General features: G+C 43.3%; 1 protein-coding gene across 1 annotated transcript in view; it reads left to right on the plus strand.

Annotated features, from left to right (window-relative positions):
• The first annotated feature begins 954 nt into the window (after window positions 1–954).
• Window positions 955–19,367, plus strand: part of LOC146442673 (ribosome biogenesis protein BOP1-like) — a 54,250-nt gene continuing 35,837 nt past the window's right edge. The window contains exons 1-3 of the mRNA XM_085049888.1: window positions 955–987; window positions 1,433–1,609; window positions 7,290–7,391. Coding sequence (XP_084906014.1) covers window positions 955–987; window positions 1,433–1,609; window positions 7,290–7,391 — 312 coding nt within the window. The remainder of the gene's footprint in view (window positions 988–1,432; window positions 1,610–7,289; window positions 7,392–19,367) is intronic.

Here is a 19,367-nt window from a genome sequence, read left to right on the forward strand (position 1 = left end):
GGGGACTCGGCAATTTGAGTTGGGGTCTGCCCTGGTCCTGAGAGGAGCCCGGGAACTGGGGGATCCGGCCGTGTCCTGAGGGGGTGACCCCGGGATATGGCGGGGTTGTGCTCCTGAGGGGAACCTAGTCCTGTCCCGGTGAGGGGACAGCGGGAAATGTGGGGAGTCTGGCTTGGTCTGCGTGAGGGGGAACCCGAGAATAGCTGGTCTGGGCTTGTCCTGAGGGGGTGACCCCGGAATATGGCGGGGTTGTGCTCCTGAGGGACACCCGGCCCTGTTCTGGTGAGGGGAGAGCGGGAACTGGGGCGAGTCTGGTTTGCTCTCCGTGAGGGGAGATCTGAGAATAGGGTGTCTGGGCTTGTCCTGAGGGGAACGCGGCAGTGAGGGGTTTGTGCTCCTGAGGGACACCCGTCGCTGTCCTGGTGAGGGCAGAGCGGGAGCTGGGGAGGTCCGGCCTGGTGTCCGTGAGGGGAAGGAGGGGGTTTGGCCCCCTGAGGGACACCTGGCCTTATCCCGATGAGGGGAGAGCGGGAAATATGGGGAGTCTGGCTTGGTCTGCGTGAGGGGGAACCTGGCAGTGAGGGAAGTCTGGCTTGCTCTCGGTGAGGGGAGATCCGAGAATGGTGGGTCTGGGCTTGTCCTGAGGGGAACGCGGCAGTGAGGGGTTTGGGGTCATGAGGGACACCCGGCTTTATCCCAGTGAGGGGAGATCGGGAACTGGGGCGAGTCTGGCTTGGTCTCCGTGAGGGGAGACCTGGTAGTGAGGGGAGTTTGGGGTCATGAGGGACACCCGGCTTTATCCCGGTGAGGGGACATTGGGAAGTGTGGGGAGTCTGGCTTGGTCTCCGTGAGGGGAAACCCGAGAATGGCGGGTCTGGGCTGGTAATGAAGGGAACCCGGCAGTGAGGGGTTTGTGCTCCTGAGGGACACCTGGCTTTATCCCGGTGAGGGGACATGGGGAACTGGGGGCAGTCCGGCTTGGTCTGCGTGAGGGGAAACCTGGCAATGTGGGGAGTCCGGCTTGGTCTCTGTGAGGGGAGACCCGAGAATGGCGGGTCTGGGCTGGTAATGAGGGGAACCCGGCAGTGAGGGGTTTGTGCTCCTGAGGGACACCTGGCCCTGTCCTGGTGAGGGGAGAGCGGGAACTGGGGGGTTCAGCCTGGTCCTGAGAGGGAACCAGCAATGTGGGGTTCAGCCTGGTGTGTATGAGGGAACCTTGGAATTTGGGGGATTCCTGAGGGGTCTCCCAGCATTTGTGGTGTCCCATCCATTGGGGTGTCCCAGCAATGGGGTGTCCATCAATTGGGGTGTCCCATGGGGTCCCAGCAGTGTCCCCATTTATCTGTGTGACCCCACCGTGCTCAGTGTCCCCAATGTCCCCAATATCCCCAATGTCCCCAATGTCCCTGCTGACCCCTCTGTCCTTCCCCAGGCCAGCTCCCCCGTTGGCAGCGAGGAGCTCTCAGACAGTGAGGAAAGTGTTTATTCCGGTCTGGAAGATTCTGGAACTGACAGTGAGTCCTCGGGGAATGGCCAGGAGGAGGAGGAAGGAGAGGAGGAAGAGGAAGAGGAAGAAGGCCCAGGCAGCCCCTCAGCCCCCCAGGCACAGGTAAGATCCCAGGCTGGATTGGAGGTTCCCATCCCATTCCCACCCCTTTCCCATCCCATTCCCACCCCATTCCCATTCCCAAATCCATTCCCATCCCATTCCCAGCCCATCCCTGGGATCCTCTGAGCCCCAAAATCTGGGAATGGAGAGGCTGAGTGGTGTTTGTGCTCTGATCTGCTGCTGCTTTTCCTGGAGAAAGGGTGTGGAAAGTGTCCTTTATTTTCTGGAGAAAAAGTGGGGAAAATGTCCTTTTTTCTGGAGAAAAAGCATGGAAAATGTCCTTTTTTCTGGAGAAAAGTGTGAAAAATGTCCTTTTTTCTGGAGAAATAGTGTGGAAAATGTCCTTTTTTGTGGACAAAAAGTGGGGAAAATGTCCTTTTTTTCCTGGAGAAAAGGTGTGGAAAATGTCCTTTATTTTCTGGAGGAAAGGTGTGAGGAAGGATTTGTGTCCAGCAGTGATTCCTAGAGGTGTAAATTATGGAAAAAGGGAAATTCCACCTTCCTTTTCCAGGGTTTTTGGGAATTTGGGAAGGAATTCCTGGAATTCCTGCCTGGAAGAGAGAGGAGAATTTCCCAGGAGGAGCTGAGGAGATTCATCCTGGAGAAATCTGGGATTGAGGGATCCAGGGTGGGAATTTTGGGAATATTCCCCTGGAAAATGGCTTCAGGTTGTGGATTTTTAGGAATATTTCCTGGAAAATGGCTTCAGGTTGGGATTTTTGGGAAAATATTCCCTGGAAAATGCCTTCAGGTTTGGATTTTTGGGAATATCCCCTGGAAAATGGCTTCAGGTTGTGGATTTTTGGGAATATTCCCTGGAAAATGGCTTCAGGTTGAGATTTTTGGGAATATTCCTCTGGAAAATGGCTTCAGGTTGGGATTTTTGGGAATATCCCCTGGAAAAGGCTGGAATTCCAGGCTGGAATCTCCATTCCATCCTGCCTGGGCTGCCAAGGAGCTTCCCAATCCCAAATTTTCTGAAAAAAAATCCCTTTGGGAAGCTGGGAATGAACCAATCCTTGTTTTTGGGGCTGGAAAAACCTCTCAGAGTCTGTCAGGATTTTGGGAATTCTCCATCCCTGGATTCATTCTGACAAGGAGCTTCCCAATCCCAGTGATTCCCTGGAAAATTCCTGGAAAATCCTGCAAAAAATCCCTTTGGGAAGCTGGGAATGAACCAATCCTTGGTTTTGAGGCTGGAAAAACCTGTCAGAGTCTTTCTGGATTTTGGGAATTCTCCATCCATGGATCCATCCTGGCTGGGATGGGATTTGGGATTCCAAATCCTAGTGATTCCCTGGAAAATTCCTGGAAAGTCCTGCAAAAAATCCCCTTTGAAAGCTGGAAAATCCTGTCAGGATTTTGGGAATTCTCCATCCCTGGATCCATCCCAGCTCCCTGCAGGTTCCAGGAGCATTTCCTGACCCCAGCTGTCCTCAAGGGAAAAGAGAGTGATTGTTTTTATGGAAAAGCAGGTTTTTTATGGAAAAGCAGTTTTTTTATAGAAAAGCAGATTTATTTATGGAAAAGCAGTTTTTTAAATGGAAAAGCAGAGTGAGTTTTTTATGGAAAAGCAAAGTGATTTTTTTATGGAAAAGCAAAGTGATTTTTTATGGAAAAGCAGAGTGATCTTTATGGAAAAGCAGAGTTTATTTATGGAAAAGCAGAGTGATCTTTATGGAAAAGCAGAGTTTTTATGGAAAAGCAGAGTGATCTTTTATGGAAAAGCAGAGTGATTTTTATGGAAAAGAAAAGTTTATGGAAAAGCAGAGTGATTTTTTATGGAAAAGCAGAGTGATTTTTTTATGGAAAAGCAGAGTGATTTTTATGGAAAAGCAAAGTTTATTTATGGAAAAGCAGAGTTTTTCTGGAAAAGCAGAGTGATTTTTATGGAAAAGCAGTTTTTTATGGAAAAGCAGAGCGATTTTTATGGAAAAGTAGAGTTTCTTATGGAAAAGCAGTTTTTTTATGGAAAAGCAAAGTGATTTCTATGGAAAAGCAGTTTATTTATGGAAAAGCAGAGTGATTTTTTCCATAAAAGCAGAGTGATTTTTTTAATGGGAAAAGCAGAGTGATTTTTATGGAAAAACAGAGTTTTTATGGAAAAGCAGATTTTTTTAAGGAAAAGCAGAGTGATTATTTATGGAAAAGCAGAGTGATTTTTTATGGAAAAGCAGAGTGATTTTTATGGAAAAGCAGTTTATTTATGGAAAAGCAGAGTGATTTTTATGAAAAAGCAATTTATTTATGGAAAAGCACAGTGATTTTTTAGGGAAAAGCAGTTTATTTATGGAAAAGCAGAGTGATTTTTTCTGGAAAAGTAGTTTATTTATGGAAAAGCAGAGTGATTTTTTCTGGAAAAGCTGAGTGATTTTTTTATGGAAAAGCAGATTTTTTTACAGAAAAGCAGAGTGATTATTTATGGAAAAACAGTTTTCCTGCCCCGCTGAGCTCCAGGAGCTCCAGGCAGGGTTTTTGGGAATTCCCAGAATTCCCTCCTGTGGATTTCCTGGGATAACCTCGGCAGGATTTGGGATTTGGGGTTTCCAGGGCAAGTCTGATCCTGGGGAGATTCTGGGGGAGATGGGAATGGGAACAGGGACTGGGAGGGACTGGGAGGGACTGGGATGGACTGGGAACAGGGACTGGGATAGACTAGGAATGGACTGGGATGGACTGGAGCTCTCCTGTCCCATCCCAATCCCATCAATCCCAATCCCATCAATCCCATATCAATCCCATCAATCCCAATCCCATCCCAGTCCAATCCCAGTACATCCCAATCAATTCCAGCCCCAATCCCATCCCATCCTGGTGCTAAAAAGCTGGAAAACACTTTATCCCAGTGTAACTCCTTTGGGATCAATCACTCCCTGCTCTCTTTGTTTCCCGGCGATCCCATCCCGTTCCAGCTGGGATTTTCCATCAATCCCATCAATCCCATATCAATCCCAATTCCATCCCAATCCTATCCCATTCCAGCCCCAGTCTGGAAAAAGCTTTATCCCAAATGATTCCCTGTGGATCAATCAGTTCCCTGAGTTCTGTTGTTTCCCAGCAATCCTGTTCTGCTCCAGCCGGGATTTTCCATCCTGGCAGCTCCAATCCCAGCAATCCCAATTCCAATCCTATCCCAATTCCATCCCAGTACATCCCAATCCCATTCCAGCCCCACTCTGGAAAAGGCTTTATCCCAGTGTAACTCCTTTGGGATCAATCAGTTCCCTGATTTCCTTTGTTTCCCGGCGATCCCATCCCGTTCCAGCTGGGATTTTCCAGAAATCCCATCAATCCCAATTCCAATCCTATCCCATTCCAGCCCCAGTCTGGAAAACACTTTATCCCAGTGTAACTCCTTTGGGATCAATCATTCCCTGATTTCCTTTGTTTCCCGGCGATCCCGTTCTGCTCCAGCCAGGATTTTCCATCCTCTCTGTTCCGTCCTGTTCCGTTCCTGTTCCCCTTGCTGTGGTTTTTGGGGTTTGCAGCTCCCCAGGGAGCTCAGCTGAGCTGCTTTTCCCATTATCCCAAAGCTGCCCTGAACTCGATCCGCTGAGGGGGAGGAAGGATGGAGAATCTCTTTTGCAGGGAAAGGAAGGATTGTTCCTGGAGCAGGGACAGGGAATGGGGTCAGGAGTGGGGTCAGGATTGGGGTGAAAATCTGGGAATGGGGTCAGGATTGGGGTGAAAATCTGGGAATGGGGTCAGGATTGGGGTCAGGATTTGGGATTGGGGTGAAAATCTGGGAATGGGGTCAGGATTGGGGTCAGGATTTGGGATTGGGGTGAAAATCTGGGAATGGGGTCAGGATTGGGGTCAGGATTTGGGATTGGGGTCAGGAGGGAAGGATGGAGAATCTCTTTTGCAGGGAAAGGAAGGATTGTTCCTGGAGCAGGGACAGCGAGTGGGGTCAGGAGTGGGGTCAGGATTTGGGATTGGGGTCAGGATTGGGGTCAGGATTTGGGATTGGGGCTAAAATCAGGGATTGGGGTCAGGATTGGGGTCAGGATTTGGGATTAGGGTCAGGATTTGGGGTCAGGGAGGAAGGATGGAGAATCTCTTTTCCAGGGAAAGAAAGGATTGTTCCTGGAGCAGGGACAGGGAATGGGGTCAGGAGTGGGGTCAGGATTGGGGTGAAAATCTGGGATTGGGGTCAGGATTGGGGTCAGGATTTGGGATTGGGGTCAGGATTGGGGCTAAAATCAGGGAGTGGGGTCAGGATTGGGGTGAAAATCAGGGATTGGGGTCAGGATTGGGGTCAAGGTTTGGGATTGGGGTCAGGATTGGGGTGAGGATTAGGGATTGGGGTCAGGATTTGGGATTGGGGTCGGGATTTGGGGATTGGGGTCAGGATTGGGGTGAGGATTTGGGATTGGGGTGAGGATTGGGGTCGGGATTGGGGTCAGGATTGGGGTGAGGGTTGGGGTCAGGATTTGGGATTGGGGTGAGGATTTGGGATTGGGGTGAGGCTGATCCCACTGGAATGTGGGACTGGAGGCTCCTGGCTCTGGGAATCTTCATCCCAAACTCCTCTGGATTTTCCCAGCTGCAGATCCCAAATCCCTCCTAACTCAGCCCAGGGTTGGGAGACTTGTGGGATTTTTCCATGGAAGGAATTCAGGGATGATCCCAGAATTCCATGGCCAGCCTGGATTCTCTGGGAATTCCCAAATTCCCTGGGAAACCATTCAGCCTCAATCCCAAATCCTAGAAAAACCCTGGAAAAGATTCCAGGATCTCTGGGATTTCCTTTCCAGCCCCACTGGCATTCCCAGCTCATTCCATTCCCAGTATTCCCAGTATTCCCAGTATTCCCATCCCATTCCCAATCCCATTCCTATTATTCCCAATCCCATTCCCCATCCCAATCCCATTATTCCCATTATTCCCATTTTTCCCATTCCCATCCATCCAGGTTGGAATTCCCAATCTCCCCTTCCCTGGCACAGCAAACCCCAGGATTTTTGGGGTGAAATCCCACAGAGTTCTTTTTCCCCAATTTTCCCCAATTGATTTTTCCCACTTTTCCCAATTTTTCCCGACTTCTCCCAATTTTCCCCAGTTTTTTCTGATGTTTACTGATCTTTCCGGATTTTCCCCAATTTCTCCCAATTGATTTTTCCCACTTTTCCCTGATTTTTCCTAATTGATTTTTCCTGCTTTCCCCAATTCTCCCCAATTTTTCCCAATTGATTTTTCCCAATTTTCCCCTATTTTTCCTGATCTTTCCTGATTTTCCCTGATTTTTCCCAATTGATTTTCCCAATTTTTCCCAACTTTTCCCTGATTTTTCTCAGTTGATTTTTCCCCAATTTTCCCCAGTTTTTCCCAATTGATTTTTCCCAATTGATTTCCCCCAATTTTCCCAATTTTTCCCTATTGATTTTCCCCAATTTTTCCCACTGTTTCCCAGTTTTTCCCAATTTTCCACAATTTTCCCCAATTGATTTTTCACAATTTTCCCCAACTGATCTTTCCCAATTTTCCCCAATTAATTTTTCACAATTTTCTCCAATTTTTCCCAATTGATTTTCCCCAGTTTTCCCCAATTTTTCCCAATTTTCCCAATTGATTTTTCCCAATTTTTCCCAATTGATTTTTCCCAGTTTTCCCCAATTTTTCCCAATTTTTCCCAATTGATTTTTCCCAGTTTTCCCAATGGATTTTCCCTCTTTTCCAGGCTCCCAGGAAGAGGAAATCCCTGCCTGACGATTCCCCTCTGGAGGGAAATCTGAATTTGGAGCTCCAGGATGAATACCTGGAGGATTCCTCCGACGAGGAGGTAAGAATTCCATGGAATTTCGGGAATTTCCTCACGGATCCGAGGGGGAAACGATGGATTTGGAGTCAGGGGAAGCTCTGCAGCACCTCAGGAGGTTTTCCCAGAAAAATTTGGGATTTTTTCCCAGAAAATCTGGGATGGAAGGAATCCAGGTGGGTGGGAAAGAGGGAATGCTGAGGAGTTTTGGGAATATTTCCCAGGAAAAGGCTGGAATTCCAGGCTGGAATTCCCATTCATTCCCAGCTGGAATTCCCATTCATTCCCAGTTGGAATTCCCATTTATTTCCAATTGGAATTCCCATTCATTCCCAGCTGGAATTCCCATTCATTCCCAATTGGAATTCCCATTCATTCCCAGCTGGAATTCCCATTCATTCCCAATTGGAATTCCCATTCATTCCCTGATGGAATTCCCATTTATTTCCAATTGGAATTCCCATTTATTCCCAGTTGGAATTCCCATTCATTCCCAGTTGGAATTCCCATTCCCAGTTGGAATTTCCATTCATTCCCAGTTGGAATTCCCATTCATTCCCAGCTGGAATTCCCATTCCCAGTTGGAATTCCCATTCATTCCCAGCTGAAATTCCCATTCATTCCCAGCTGGAATTCCCATTCATTCCCATGGATTTGACTTTTTCCAGCCTCAGCAATTCCCTGATTTCCCTCTCTGTGTTTGTGATGGGAAGGGAAGGATTGCTGGGAATTCTCTGCTTTTTGGGAATTCTCTGCTTTTTGGGAATGTTCCTATTGATTTTTGGGAATGTTCCTATTTTTGGGAATTCTCTGATCTTCGGGAATTCTCCTATTTATTTCTGGGAATTCTCTGATTTTTGGGAATGTTCCTATTTATTTTTGGGAATTCTCTGATTTTTGGGAATTCTCTGATTTTTGGGAATTCTCCTGTTTTTGGGAATTCTCTGATTTTTGGGAATTCTCTGATTTTTGGGAATTGTATTGATTTTCGGGAATTCTCTGATTTTTGGGAATGTTCCTATTTTTGGGAATTCTCCTATTTTTTGGGAATTCTCTGATTTTTGGGAATTCTCCCATTTTTGGGAATTCTGGTTTTGGGAATTCTCTGATTTTTGGGAATTCTATTGATTTTTGTGAATTCTCTGATTTTTGGGAATGTTCCTATTTATTTTTGGGAATGGTCTGATTTCTGGGAATTCTCCAATTTTTTGGGAATTCTCTGATTTTTGGGAATTCTCTGATTTTTGGGAATTCTCCTATTTTTTAGGGATTCTCCTATTTTTTGGGAATTCTGCCTTTTCCACGTGGGAATGCTGTCAGTCAGGAATTCCCAGATTTTTTCTAGGATCAGCTCCCTGCTGCAGACCTGGGAAAGGTTGGGAAAAACTCGGAAAAAGTTGGAAAAGCTTGAAAATGTCGGGAAAGCTTGGAAATCTTCGGAAAAGCTCAGGAAAGCTTGGAAAAAATTGTTGGGAAAGTTTGGGAATTGTTGGGAAAACTTGGAAATTGTGGGAGAGCTTGAGAAATGTCAGGAAAGCTTGGAAATGTCGGGAAAAGCTCAGGAAAGCTTGGAAAAGCTCAAAAATCTTGGGAAAAACTCCGAAATCTTGGGAATAGCTTGGAGAAAGCTCAGGAAGTGTCGGGAAAGCTTGGGAATGTGGGAAAGCTTGGGAATCTTTGGAAAATATCAGGAAAGCTTGGAAAAGCTTGGGAAATATCAGGAAAACTTGGAAAAGCTTGGGAAATGTCGGGAAAGTTTGGAATAGTCTGGGAAAGCTTGGGAATCTTGGGAAAAGCTCAGAAAATGTCAGGAAAGCTTGGAAAATGTTGGGAAAGCTTGGAAAGGCTCAGGAATCTCGGGAAAAGCTGGGGAAAGGTTGGAAAAGTTTGGGAAAGCTTGGGAGAGCTCGGGAATAGCTCAGAAACCTTGGGAAGAGCTAAAAAAAAATCTCGAAAAAAACTCAGGAAAGCTCAGAAATTTTGGGGAATCTCGGGAAAATTTGGAAAATCTTGGAAAAGCTCAGGAAATGTTGGAAAAGTTCAGAAAATCTTGGGAAAAGCTCGGGAAATCTTGGAAAATCCGGGGAAAAGGCTGGCAAGCTGCAGGACTCTCCCCCGAGCTGCTCAGTCAGCCCTGCAGAATCCATCAGCTCTCCGGAATTCCCGAAGCTCCAGAGGCGACTGGAGAACCTGGGAGGAGAGAAAACTCGGAAAATCCGCCGGAGCTGGGCTGGGAGAGAATTCCCAGAGAATCCCACGGGGGTTGGGAATTGGTGTGGGGTTTGGGGTCAGAAAAAGGGAATTTTCAGCTTTTTTCCTGGTTTAATTCAATCCCAAAGCTGGGAGAGAATTCCCAGAGAATCCCACAGGGGTTGGGAATTGTTCTGGGGTTTGGGGTCAGAAAAAGGGAATTTGGAGGGAATTTTCAGCTTTTTCTCGTGTTTTAATTGAATCCTAAAGCACCTCTGGCATTCCCAAAGTTCGGAATTAGCAGTTTTTGGGAATTATTCTGGGATTTTGGGTCAGAAAAAGGGATTTTCAGCTTTTTTCCTGGTTTAATTTGATCCTAAAGCTGGGGGAGAGAATTCCCAGAGAATCCCACGGGGGTTGGGAATTGTTCTGGGGTTTGGGGTCGGAAAAAGGGAATTTTGAGCTTTTTTCCTGGTTTAATTCATTCCCAAATCATTCCCAAAGTTTGGAATTAGCAGGTTTTGGGAATTATTCTGGGATTTTGGGTTGGAAAAAGGGGGGAAAACGGAATTTCGAGGTAATTTTCAGCTTTTTTCCTGGTTTAATTCAATCCTGAATCACTCCTGGTATTCCCAAAGTTTGGAATTAGCCTGGAATTAGCAGGTTTGGGGATTTATTTTGGGATTTCTGGTTGGAAAAAGGGAATTTTCAGGGAATTTTCAGCTTTTTTCTGGTTTAATTCAACCCTAAATCACCTCTGGTATTCCCAAAGTTTGGAATTAGCAGTTTTTGGGAATTGTTGTGGGGTTTGGGGTCAGAAAAAGGGAATTTGGAGGGGATTTGGAGCTTTTTTTCTGGTTTAATTCAATCCCAAATCATTCCCAAAGTTTGGAATTAGCAGTTTGTGGGAATTATTTTGGGATTTGGTGTCGGAAAAAAGGGGAAAAAGCAAATTTTGAGGTCATTTTCAGCTTTTTTCTGGTTTAATTCAATCCCAAACCATTCCCAAAGTTTGGAATGAGCAGTTTTTGGGAATTATTTTGGGGTTTTGGGTCGGAAAAAGGGAATTTTGAGGGAATTTTCAGCTTTTTTCTGGTTTAATTCAATCCCAAACCATTCCCAGCATTCCCAAAGTTTGGAATGAACCTGGAATTAGCAGTTTGTGGGAATTATTTTGGGATTTTGAGTTGGAAAAAGGGAATTTTGAGGGAATTTTCGGCTTTTTTTCTGGTTTAATTCCAGCTGGGAAAGATTTCTGATGGGAAAAGGGGAAATTCCAGGGGGAAAAAGGGGATTTGGGGGAATTTGGGGAAGGAATTCCTGCCAGGGATTTTCCTGTGATTTTTCTTGGATTTTTCTGGGATTTTTCTGGGATTTTTCCTGGATTTTTCCTGGATTTTTCCTGGGTGAGGTCAGAGCTTTCAGGGTTCCCTGATCCCATCCTGATCCCGTGGAAAAGAGGGATTTTTTCCAGGATTTTTGCAGGATTTTCCTGCGATTTTTCCAGGATTTTTCTGGAATTTTTGAGGGATTTTTTTGGGTGATTTTCCAGGGATTTTTCTGTGATTTTTCCTGGATTTTTCCAGGGTTTTTCTGGGATATTTTCTGGGATTTTTCTGGGACTTTTCCAGGGATTTTTTTTTTTTTTGGTGATTTTTTTGTGATTTTTTTGTGATTTTTTCAGGATTTTTCTGGGATTTTCTTGGGATTTTTCTGGGATTTTTCCTGGATTTTCCTGTGATTTTCCTGTGATTTTTCCAGGATTTTCCCAGGATTTTTCTGGGACTTTTCCAGGGATTTTTCTGGGATTTTTTGGGTGATTTTTTGGTGATTTTCCCAGGATTTTTCTAGGATTTTTCCAGGATTTTTCCGGGATTTTCCTGGGATTTTTGAGGGATTTTTTGGGGGATTTTTCTGGGATTTTCCTGGGATTTTTCCAGGATCTTTCCGGGATTTTTCTGTGATTTTCCGGGATTTTTCTGTGATTTTCCCGGGACTTTTCCGTGATTTTCCCGGATTTTTCCAGCCCGGATCAATTCCTCTGGAATTCAGCTTTCGGGAACGATGGAATTCCCAATCCTGCCGCCAGGGGGAGCAGTGGGACTGCTGGAGATTCCCAGCTTTGCTCCCGAAAAATCCCGAAAAATCCCCAAAAATCCATGGATTTGGGATCAGAGCGGGGTTTGGGCTTTGGGATTCCTGATCCTAGTTTTTGGGGTTTCTTATCCCACTTTTTAGGGTTCCTTATCCCAGTTTTTATCTCTTCTTATCCCAGTTTTTCTCTCGCCTTATCCCAGATTTTAGGCAAATTCCAGAGGTTTTATTCCCAAAATTCCACAGGTTGGGATTTGGGGTTTCTTATCGTGGCTGGAGCAAATTCCAGAGCCTTTGTTCCCAAAAAAATCCATGGATTGGGATTTGGGGTTTCTTATCCCATTTTTTAGGGCTGTTATCCCTGTTTTTTGGGGTTTGGGGTTTTTTATCCCAGAGGACCTTCCAGGAATGTGCTGTGGTGGGAATGGGAATGATGGGAATAATGGGAATAATGGGAATGATGGGAATGATGGGAATGATGGGAATGATGGGAATAGTGGGAATAATGGGAATAATGGGATTGGGGTTTGCAGCAGGGATTGGGATTGGGATTGGGATCAGCTGGAATAATGGAATAATCAGATGGAATAATAGGATTGGGAATGGGAATAATGGGAGCAGCCAGGTGGGATTAGGGATTGGGAATGGGATTGGGATTAGGAAATGAGGATTGAATAAAGGATTGGGATTGGGAATGGGATTGGGATTATGGATTTGGGATGTGGGATTAGGGATTAGGGATTGGATTGGGATAATTCTGCTCCAGTTCTCCACCTTCCAGTCTCATTTTTCCCACTTTCCACCTCCAGTGTTCCCAAATTCCAGCCTTGATTCTCCCAAATTCCCTCCCAAATTCTCCCAAATTCTATCCCAATTTCCAGCTACACTTTTCCCAAATCCCAGGACTGCTTCTCCCAAATTCTATCCCAATTTCTCCCAAATTCTATCCCAATTTCTCCCAAATTCCATCCCAAATTCCATCCCAGATTCCATCCTAAGTTTCATCCCAAATTCCATCCCAAATTCCACAAATTCCATCCCAAATCCCCCCAAATTCCATCCCAACTTCCATCCCAAATTCCACCTCAAATTCTCCCAAATTCCATCCCAAAGTCCAGCCTTGATTCTCCCAAATTCCCTCCCAAATTCTCCCAATTTCCATCCCAAATTCCCCTAACTTCTCCCACCTTCCATCCCAAATTCCATCCCACCTTCCATCCCCCTTTCCCCAAATTCCAGCGGCACAATCCCGAATTCCCAATCCATCCCTGGCCATTCCCGGATTTCGGGAACTCTCTGCTCTGCTCTGCTCTGCTCCAGGACTGATTTCCAGAGCTTTGATTCCTGGAATGGATTTCAGATTGATTTCTGCTTTTCCCATCACTGCCACTGACAGTCCAATCCCATCCCTGGATTTGGGGAATAAATCCTGAATTTTGGGAATAAAACACTCCTGAATTTTGGGAATAAATAACCCTTGAATTCGGGGAATAAATCCCAAATTTTGGGAATAAATAACTCCTGAATTTGGGGAATAAATAACTCCTGAATTCAGGGAATAACTCCCGGATTTTGGGAATAAAACACTCCTGAATTTGGGGAATAACTCCTGAATTTTGGGAATAAATAACTCCTGAATTCAGGGAATAAATCCTGAATTTTGGGAATAAATAACTCCTGAATTCAGGGAATAAATAACTCCTGAATTCAGGGAATAAATCCTGGATTTTGGGAATAAATAACTCCTGATTTTGGGGATAAATAACTCCTGATTTTGGGGATAAATAACTCTGGATTTTGGGAATAAATAACTTCCGAATTTTTGGAATAACCACCCTCCGGATTTTGGGAATAACTCTGAATTTTGGGAATCACTCCCTCCCGGATTTTGGGACTAGCCACCCCCCAGATTTTGGGAGTAAGTAACTCCTGGATTTGGGAGTAACCACCCCCAGGATTTGAGGAATAAACCCCAAATTTTGTGAATAACCAATCCCAGATTTTGGGACTAACCACCCCTCAAATTTGGTGAATAACTGCTGGATTTTGGGAATAAATAACTCCTGGATTTAGGGAATAACTCCAGATTTAGGGAATAACTCCCTCCAGGATTTTGGGAATAACCACCTCCCAGCTTTAGGGAACATCTCCTGGATTTTGGGAATAAATAACTCCAGATTTTGGGAATAACTCCTGGATTTAGGGAATAAATAACTCCAGATTTTGGGAATAACCACCCCCTGGATTTTGGGAATAACTCCTGGATTTGGGAATAACCATCCCCCAGCTTTAGGGAATATCTCCCAGATTTTGGGAATAACCCCCCTTGAATTCTGGGAATAACTAACCCCCAAATTTCAGGAATAACTCTGAATTTTGGGAATCACTCCCTCCCGGATTTTGGGACTAGCCACCCCCCAGATTTTGGGAATAAATAACCCCAGAATTCTGTGAATAACTCCTTCATTTTGGGAATAAATAACCCCAGAATTTCAGGAATAACTGTGAATTTTGGGAATCGCTCCCTCCCGGATTCTGGCCATGAACTCTTCCACCCCAAAGTCAATCTGCTCTCTCAGTTCCCAGCAGGAAAAGGTTTTCCTGCAGCCCAATGAGCTCAGCAGCTCAGCAAAGTTGGCTCTGAAATATCCCAAATTTCTGTCCAGAGCTTGAAATATCCTCTGCTGCTGCTGCTGCTGCTGTCCTGGGGCTTCTGAGCTGGAGTTTGCTGCTCCTCTTTTCTTCTAGTTCTCTTTTTTCTGCTCCAGAGTCTCTCTAGTCCTGTTTTTTTTCTATTCCTTTTGATTTCTATTCCTCTTTTTTCTGCTCGCTTTTTTTTTTCTGCTCCAGATTTTTTTTCTGTTTCTCTTTTTTTCTGCTCTGGATTTTTTCCTATTCCTCTTTTTCTCTGTTCCTCTTTTTCTCCATTCCTCTTTTTTTCTATTTCTCTTTTTTCTATTCCTCTTTTTTCTGTTCCACTTTTTTCTATTCCTCTTTTTTCTATTCCTCTTTTTCTCCGTTTCTCTTTTTTTCTGTTCCTCTTTTTTTCCTGCTCTGGATTTTTTCTCTATTCCTCTTGTTCTCCATTCCTCTTTTTTCCTATTTCTCTTTTTTCTGTTCCTCTTTTTTCTGCTCCAGATTTTTTCTCTATTCCTCTTTTTCGCCATTCCTCTTTTTGTTATTCCTCTTTTTTCTGCTCCACAGTTTCTCTGTTCCTCTTTTTTTTTATTCCTCTTTTTTCTATTCCTCTTTTTCTCCGTTTCTCTTTTTTCTGTTCCTCTTTTTTTTCTGCTCTGGATTTTTTTCTATTCCTCTGTCTCTATTCCTCTTTTTTCCTCCTTCTGATTTTTTCTGTTCTCCTTTTCTTCTATTCCTCTTTTTTTCTATTCCTTTTTTATTTCTATTCCTTTTTTATTTCTATTCCTGTTTTTTCTGCTGCTGATTTTCTTCTCTTCCTCTTTTTTTCTATTCCTTTTTTATTTCTATTCCTCTCTTTTTCTGCTTCTGCTTTTTTCTATTTCTCTTTTTTTCTGCTTCTGATTGTTTTTCTGTTCCTCTTTTCTTCTATTCCTCTTTTTTTCCTATTCCTCTTTTTTTCTGTTCCTCTTTTTTTGTATTTGTCTTTTTTGGCTTCTGCTTTTTTTCTATTCCTCTTTCTCTCTGTTCCTCTTTCTCTCTATTCCTTTTTTTCTCTATATTCCTCTTTTTTCTGTTTCTTTTTTTTCCTATTCCTCTTTTTTTCTGCTTCTGCTTTTTTCTATTCCTTTTTTCTGCTCCTGATTTTCTCTATTCCTCTTTTTTCCCTCTTTTTTTCTACTCATTTTTTCCCTATTCCTGTTTTTTTCCTCCTCCTGCTTTTTTTTCTGCTCCTTTTTTCTATTCATTTTTTTCCATTCTTGCTTTTTTTCTCCCCCTGCACTTCAATCAACTCTGCTTTTTTCTCCTAATGCTTTTCTACTATTCTTGATTTTTTAATTTCTCCTTTTTCCTGTTCCTTTCCCTCTATTCCTCTTTTTTATTTCTCCTTTTTCTGTTGCTCCTTTTTCTATTTATTTCTCCTTTGTTTTCTTCCTCCTTTTTCCTATTCCTCATTTTCCTTTTCCTCCTTTTTCTATTCCTCCTTTTCCCCTCTTCTTTCTTTTTTAATTCTTCCCTTTTTTCTATTTCTCCTTCTTTTTCTATTCCTCCTTTTTCAATTCTTCCTTTTTCTATTCCTCCTTTTTCAGTTCTTCCTTTTTCAATTCTTCCTTTTTCAATTCCTCCTTTTTTAATTAATTCCTCCTTTTTTCTATTCCTCCTTTCTTTATTCCCCTTTTTCAATTCCTCCTTTTCCTTTTCCTCCTTTTTTCTATTCCTTTTTTTAATTCCTCCTTTTCCTATTCCTTTTTTTAATTCCTCCTTTTCCTTTTCCTTATTTTTTCCTATTCTTCCTTTTCTTTATTCCTCCTTTTTCTATTTCTCCTTTTTTCCTATTCCTTCTTTTTTAATTTCTGCTTTTTTCCTATTCCTCCTTTTTCAATTCCTCCTTTTCCTTTTCTTCCTTTTTTTCTATTCCTCTTTTTTTTTATTCCACTTTTATTCTTCCTCTTTTCCTCTCTCTGCTATTTTGATCTCAGCTTTTCCCTTCTCCTGATCTTTTCTCCTCCTCTTTTTTCCACTTCTGCACTTTTATTATTTTCACTTTTTATTTTCTCTTCACTTTTTTCCTATTCCTGTTTTTCTCTCTCCCAGCTTTTCCCACTCTTTGTTTTTCACTATTCTTCCTTTTTCTATTCCTGATTTTTATTCTATTCCTGGTTTTTTTCCTCTTGCTTTTTCATTATTTTTTCTTTTTCTATTCCTGTTTTATTCTATTCCTGTTTTTATCTATTAGTAATTTTTTTCTTCTCCTGCACTTCCATTTTTCCTGTTTTTTCCTATTTCTCCTTTTCCCACTGCAGGTTTTTTATTCCTGCTCTGCTTTTTCTCTCCCTGATTTTTTTCTCCCTTTGTTTTTTATTTTCTACTCATTTTTCTTCCCAATTCCTGCAGTTTTTCTCCTCCTGAGCTTCTGTTCTTCCTGATTTTTCATTATTGCTGATTTTTCTGTTATTACTGTTTTTTATTATTCCTGATTCTTTATTATTCCTGATTTTTTCTCTCCTTTTTTCTCTTCCTGCTTTTTTCTTATTCCTGATTTTTTCGCTCCTTTTTTCCATCCTTTTTTTCATCCCTGCTTTTTATTATTTCTGCTTTTTATTATTTTTGCTTTTTATTATTCCTTTTTTTCCATCCCTGCTGGTTTTTTTTCCTCCAATTTTTCCTACACCTGTTTTTTCCACTCCTGCTTTTTTATTATTCCTGCTTTTTTGTATTCTTCCTTTTTTCTATCTTTGTTTATTTTCTCTTCCTGCTTTTTTATAATTCCTGCTTTTTTCTCTTTTTCCCTTTTTTTCTATCACTTATTCTCTATTCCTGCTTTTTTATCATTCCTGCTTTTTTCTATCTTTGCTTTTTTTCTTATTCTTGATTTTTTTCTCTTTTTCCCTTTTTTCCTATTCCTGATTTTTTGTTATTTTTGCAAATCCAAAATCCCAAATCCTAATTCCCAATCCCCAATCCCAAATCCCAAATTTTGGAATGGATTTCCCAAAATTCCATCTCCCAGAATTCCAAAATTCCATTAATTCCATTTGGCTTTATTCCAAATCCCAAATCCCAAATCCCAAATTTAGGAATGGATTTCCCAAATTCCAGCTCCTCAGGGCTTTATCCAAATCCCAGATCCAAAATCCCAAATCCAAAATTCAAATCCCAAATTCCAGATTTAGGAATGGCTTTCCCAAAATTCCATCTCCTCAGAGCTGCCAGAGATTTATCCCAAATCCTGAATCCCGAATCCAAAATCCCAAACCCCAAATCCCAAATCTAGGAATGGATTTCCCAAATTCCATCTCCTCAGGGCTTTATCCAAATCCCAAACCCCAAATCCAAAATCCCAAATCCTACCTCCCAATCCCAAATCCCCAGTTTAAGAATGGCTTTCCCAAAATTCCATCTCCTCAAACCAAATCCCAAATAACCCCAAATAATCCCAAATAATCCCAAATAATCCCAAATCATCCCAAATCATCCCAAATAATCCCACATCCAGCACAGCTGCGATGATCCCAAGGAGATTTGGGGAAATTCCTGGTTTTCCATTGGGACTGAGGAAGGAGCAGAGTTCCTCTGTTTGTTGGATTTTTTACGGATTCTGCTGGAATTCTCCCAATTCCGATGGAATTTTCCGTTGGGTTGAGTTTCCCTGCTGAGCTCCCAGCCCAGGAACATTCCGGAAAAAGCTCCGATTGCTTGGAGCTGCTCACGGGGAGGAGCTGGGGAGGGTGGGCTGGAATTCCAGGGAAAACTGCCCACAATTCCAGGAAAACTAACCCAAAATTCCAGGGAAAACTGCCCACAATTCCGGGGAATAACTGCCCAGAATTCCAGGGAAAACCAGCTCTGAATTCCAGGGAAAACTGCCCAGCATTCCATGGAAAACAACCCAAAATTCTAGGGAAATTCCAGAGAAAACTGCCCAAAATTCCAGGGAAAAACAGCTGGAAAATTCCAGGGAAAATTACAGGGAAATTCCAGGGAAAAACAGCCCAGAATTGCAGGGAAAACTGTCCAGAATTCCAGGAAAAACAGCTCTGAATTCCAGGAAATAACTGCCTAGAATTCCAGGGAAAAATAGCTCTGAATTCCAGGAAAAACAGCTGGGAAATTCCAGGGAAATTTGGGATGCCGAAGTTGAGGATTTGGGAATTATTTGGGGAATTATTTGGGAATTATTTGGGGAATAATCCCATTCTTCTGGGAATCATTCCATTTTTTTGGGAATAATCCCATTCCATTCCCTATGGATTCATTCCATTCCCTATGGAATTCCATCTCCACCAGGAAATTCCAGGAGTTCCAATCCATGCAGGAAAGTTTGGGAATTTCCCAGGAAAAGCCAGCAGCAGGAAGGATCTGGAATTACAGATTTCCCCTCTGGAATTGGGAGAATTCCCAGTGGAAATTCCTGCTTTTCCTGCTCTGGAATTTCCCCATTCCCAGGTTTTTTCCCCCTGGAATGTTCCCATTCCCACTTTTTCCCCTGGAATTCCCAGGTGCAGAGCAGCTGCTGGCAGAGCAGGAAACTCGTAAATCAGGGATTTGGGAGCTCAGCTGGAATTCCCTCTGGATCGGGAATGGCAAAGGGAAATCCTGGAATCTTCCCCAGGGTTTGTCCAGCAGAGGGAAAGCAGGGAGTTGGGATCCAGGCTGGATGGATTCCCTGGGAATTTTGGGAAATTGGGAATTCCCAGGGAATTGCAGGCTGCCCATGGAATTCTGGGATCATCCCTGAATCCTTTCCATCCCAAACTTCCCAGAGCTCTGCCATTCCCATCCCATTCCCATCATTCCCACATTCCCATTATTCCCATTATTCCCATTATTCCCATTCCCACTCCAGGTTTTTCCAGGAAATCTGCCCACTTCCCTCCCCATTCCCATCATTCCCATTTTTCCCATTATTCCCATTATTCCCATTTTTCCCATTCCCATTATTCCCACTATCCCCATTCTCATCATTCCCACTCCATTCCCATCATTGCCATTTCCATTCCCACATTCCCATTATCCCAATCCCATTCCCACCATCATTCCCACTCCAGGTTTTCTGGGATCTCCCATCATTCCCTCCCC

The sequence above is a fragment of the Lichenostomus cassidix genome, chromosome 2 (assembly GCF_008360975.1).
Source record: "Lichenostomus cassidix isolate B80296 chromosome 2, HeHo_3.0, whole genome shotgun sequence".
Lineage (NCBI taxonomy): Eukaryota > Metazoa > Chordata > Aves > Passeriformes > Meliphagidae > Lichenostomus > Lichenostomus cassidix.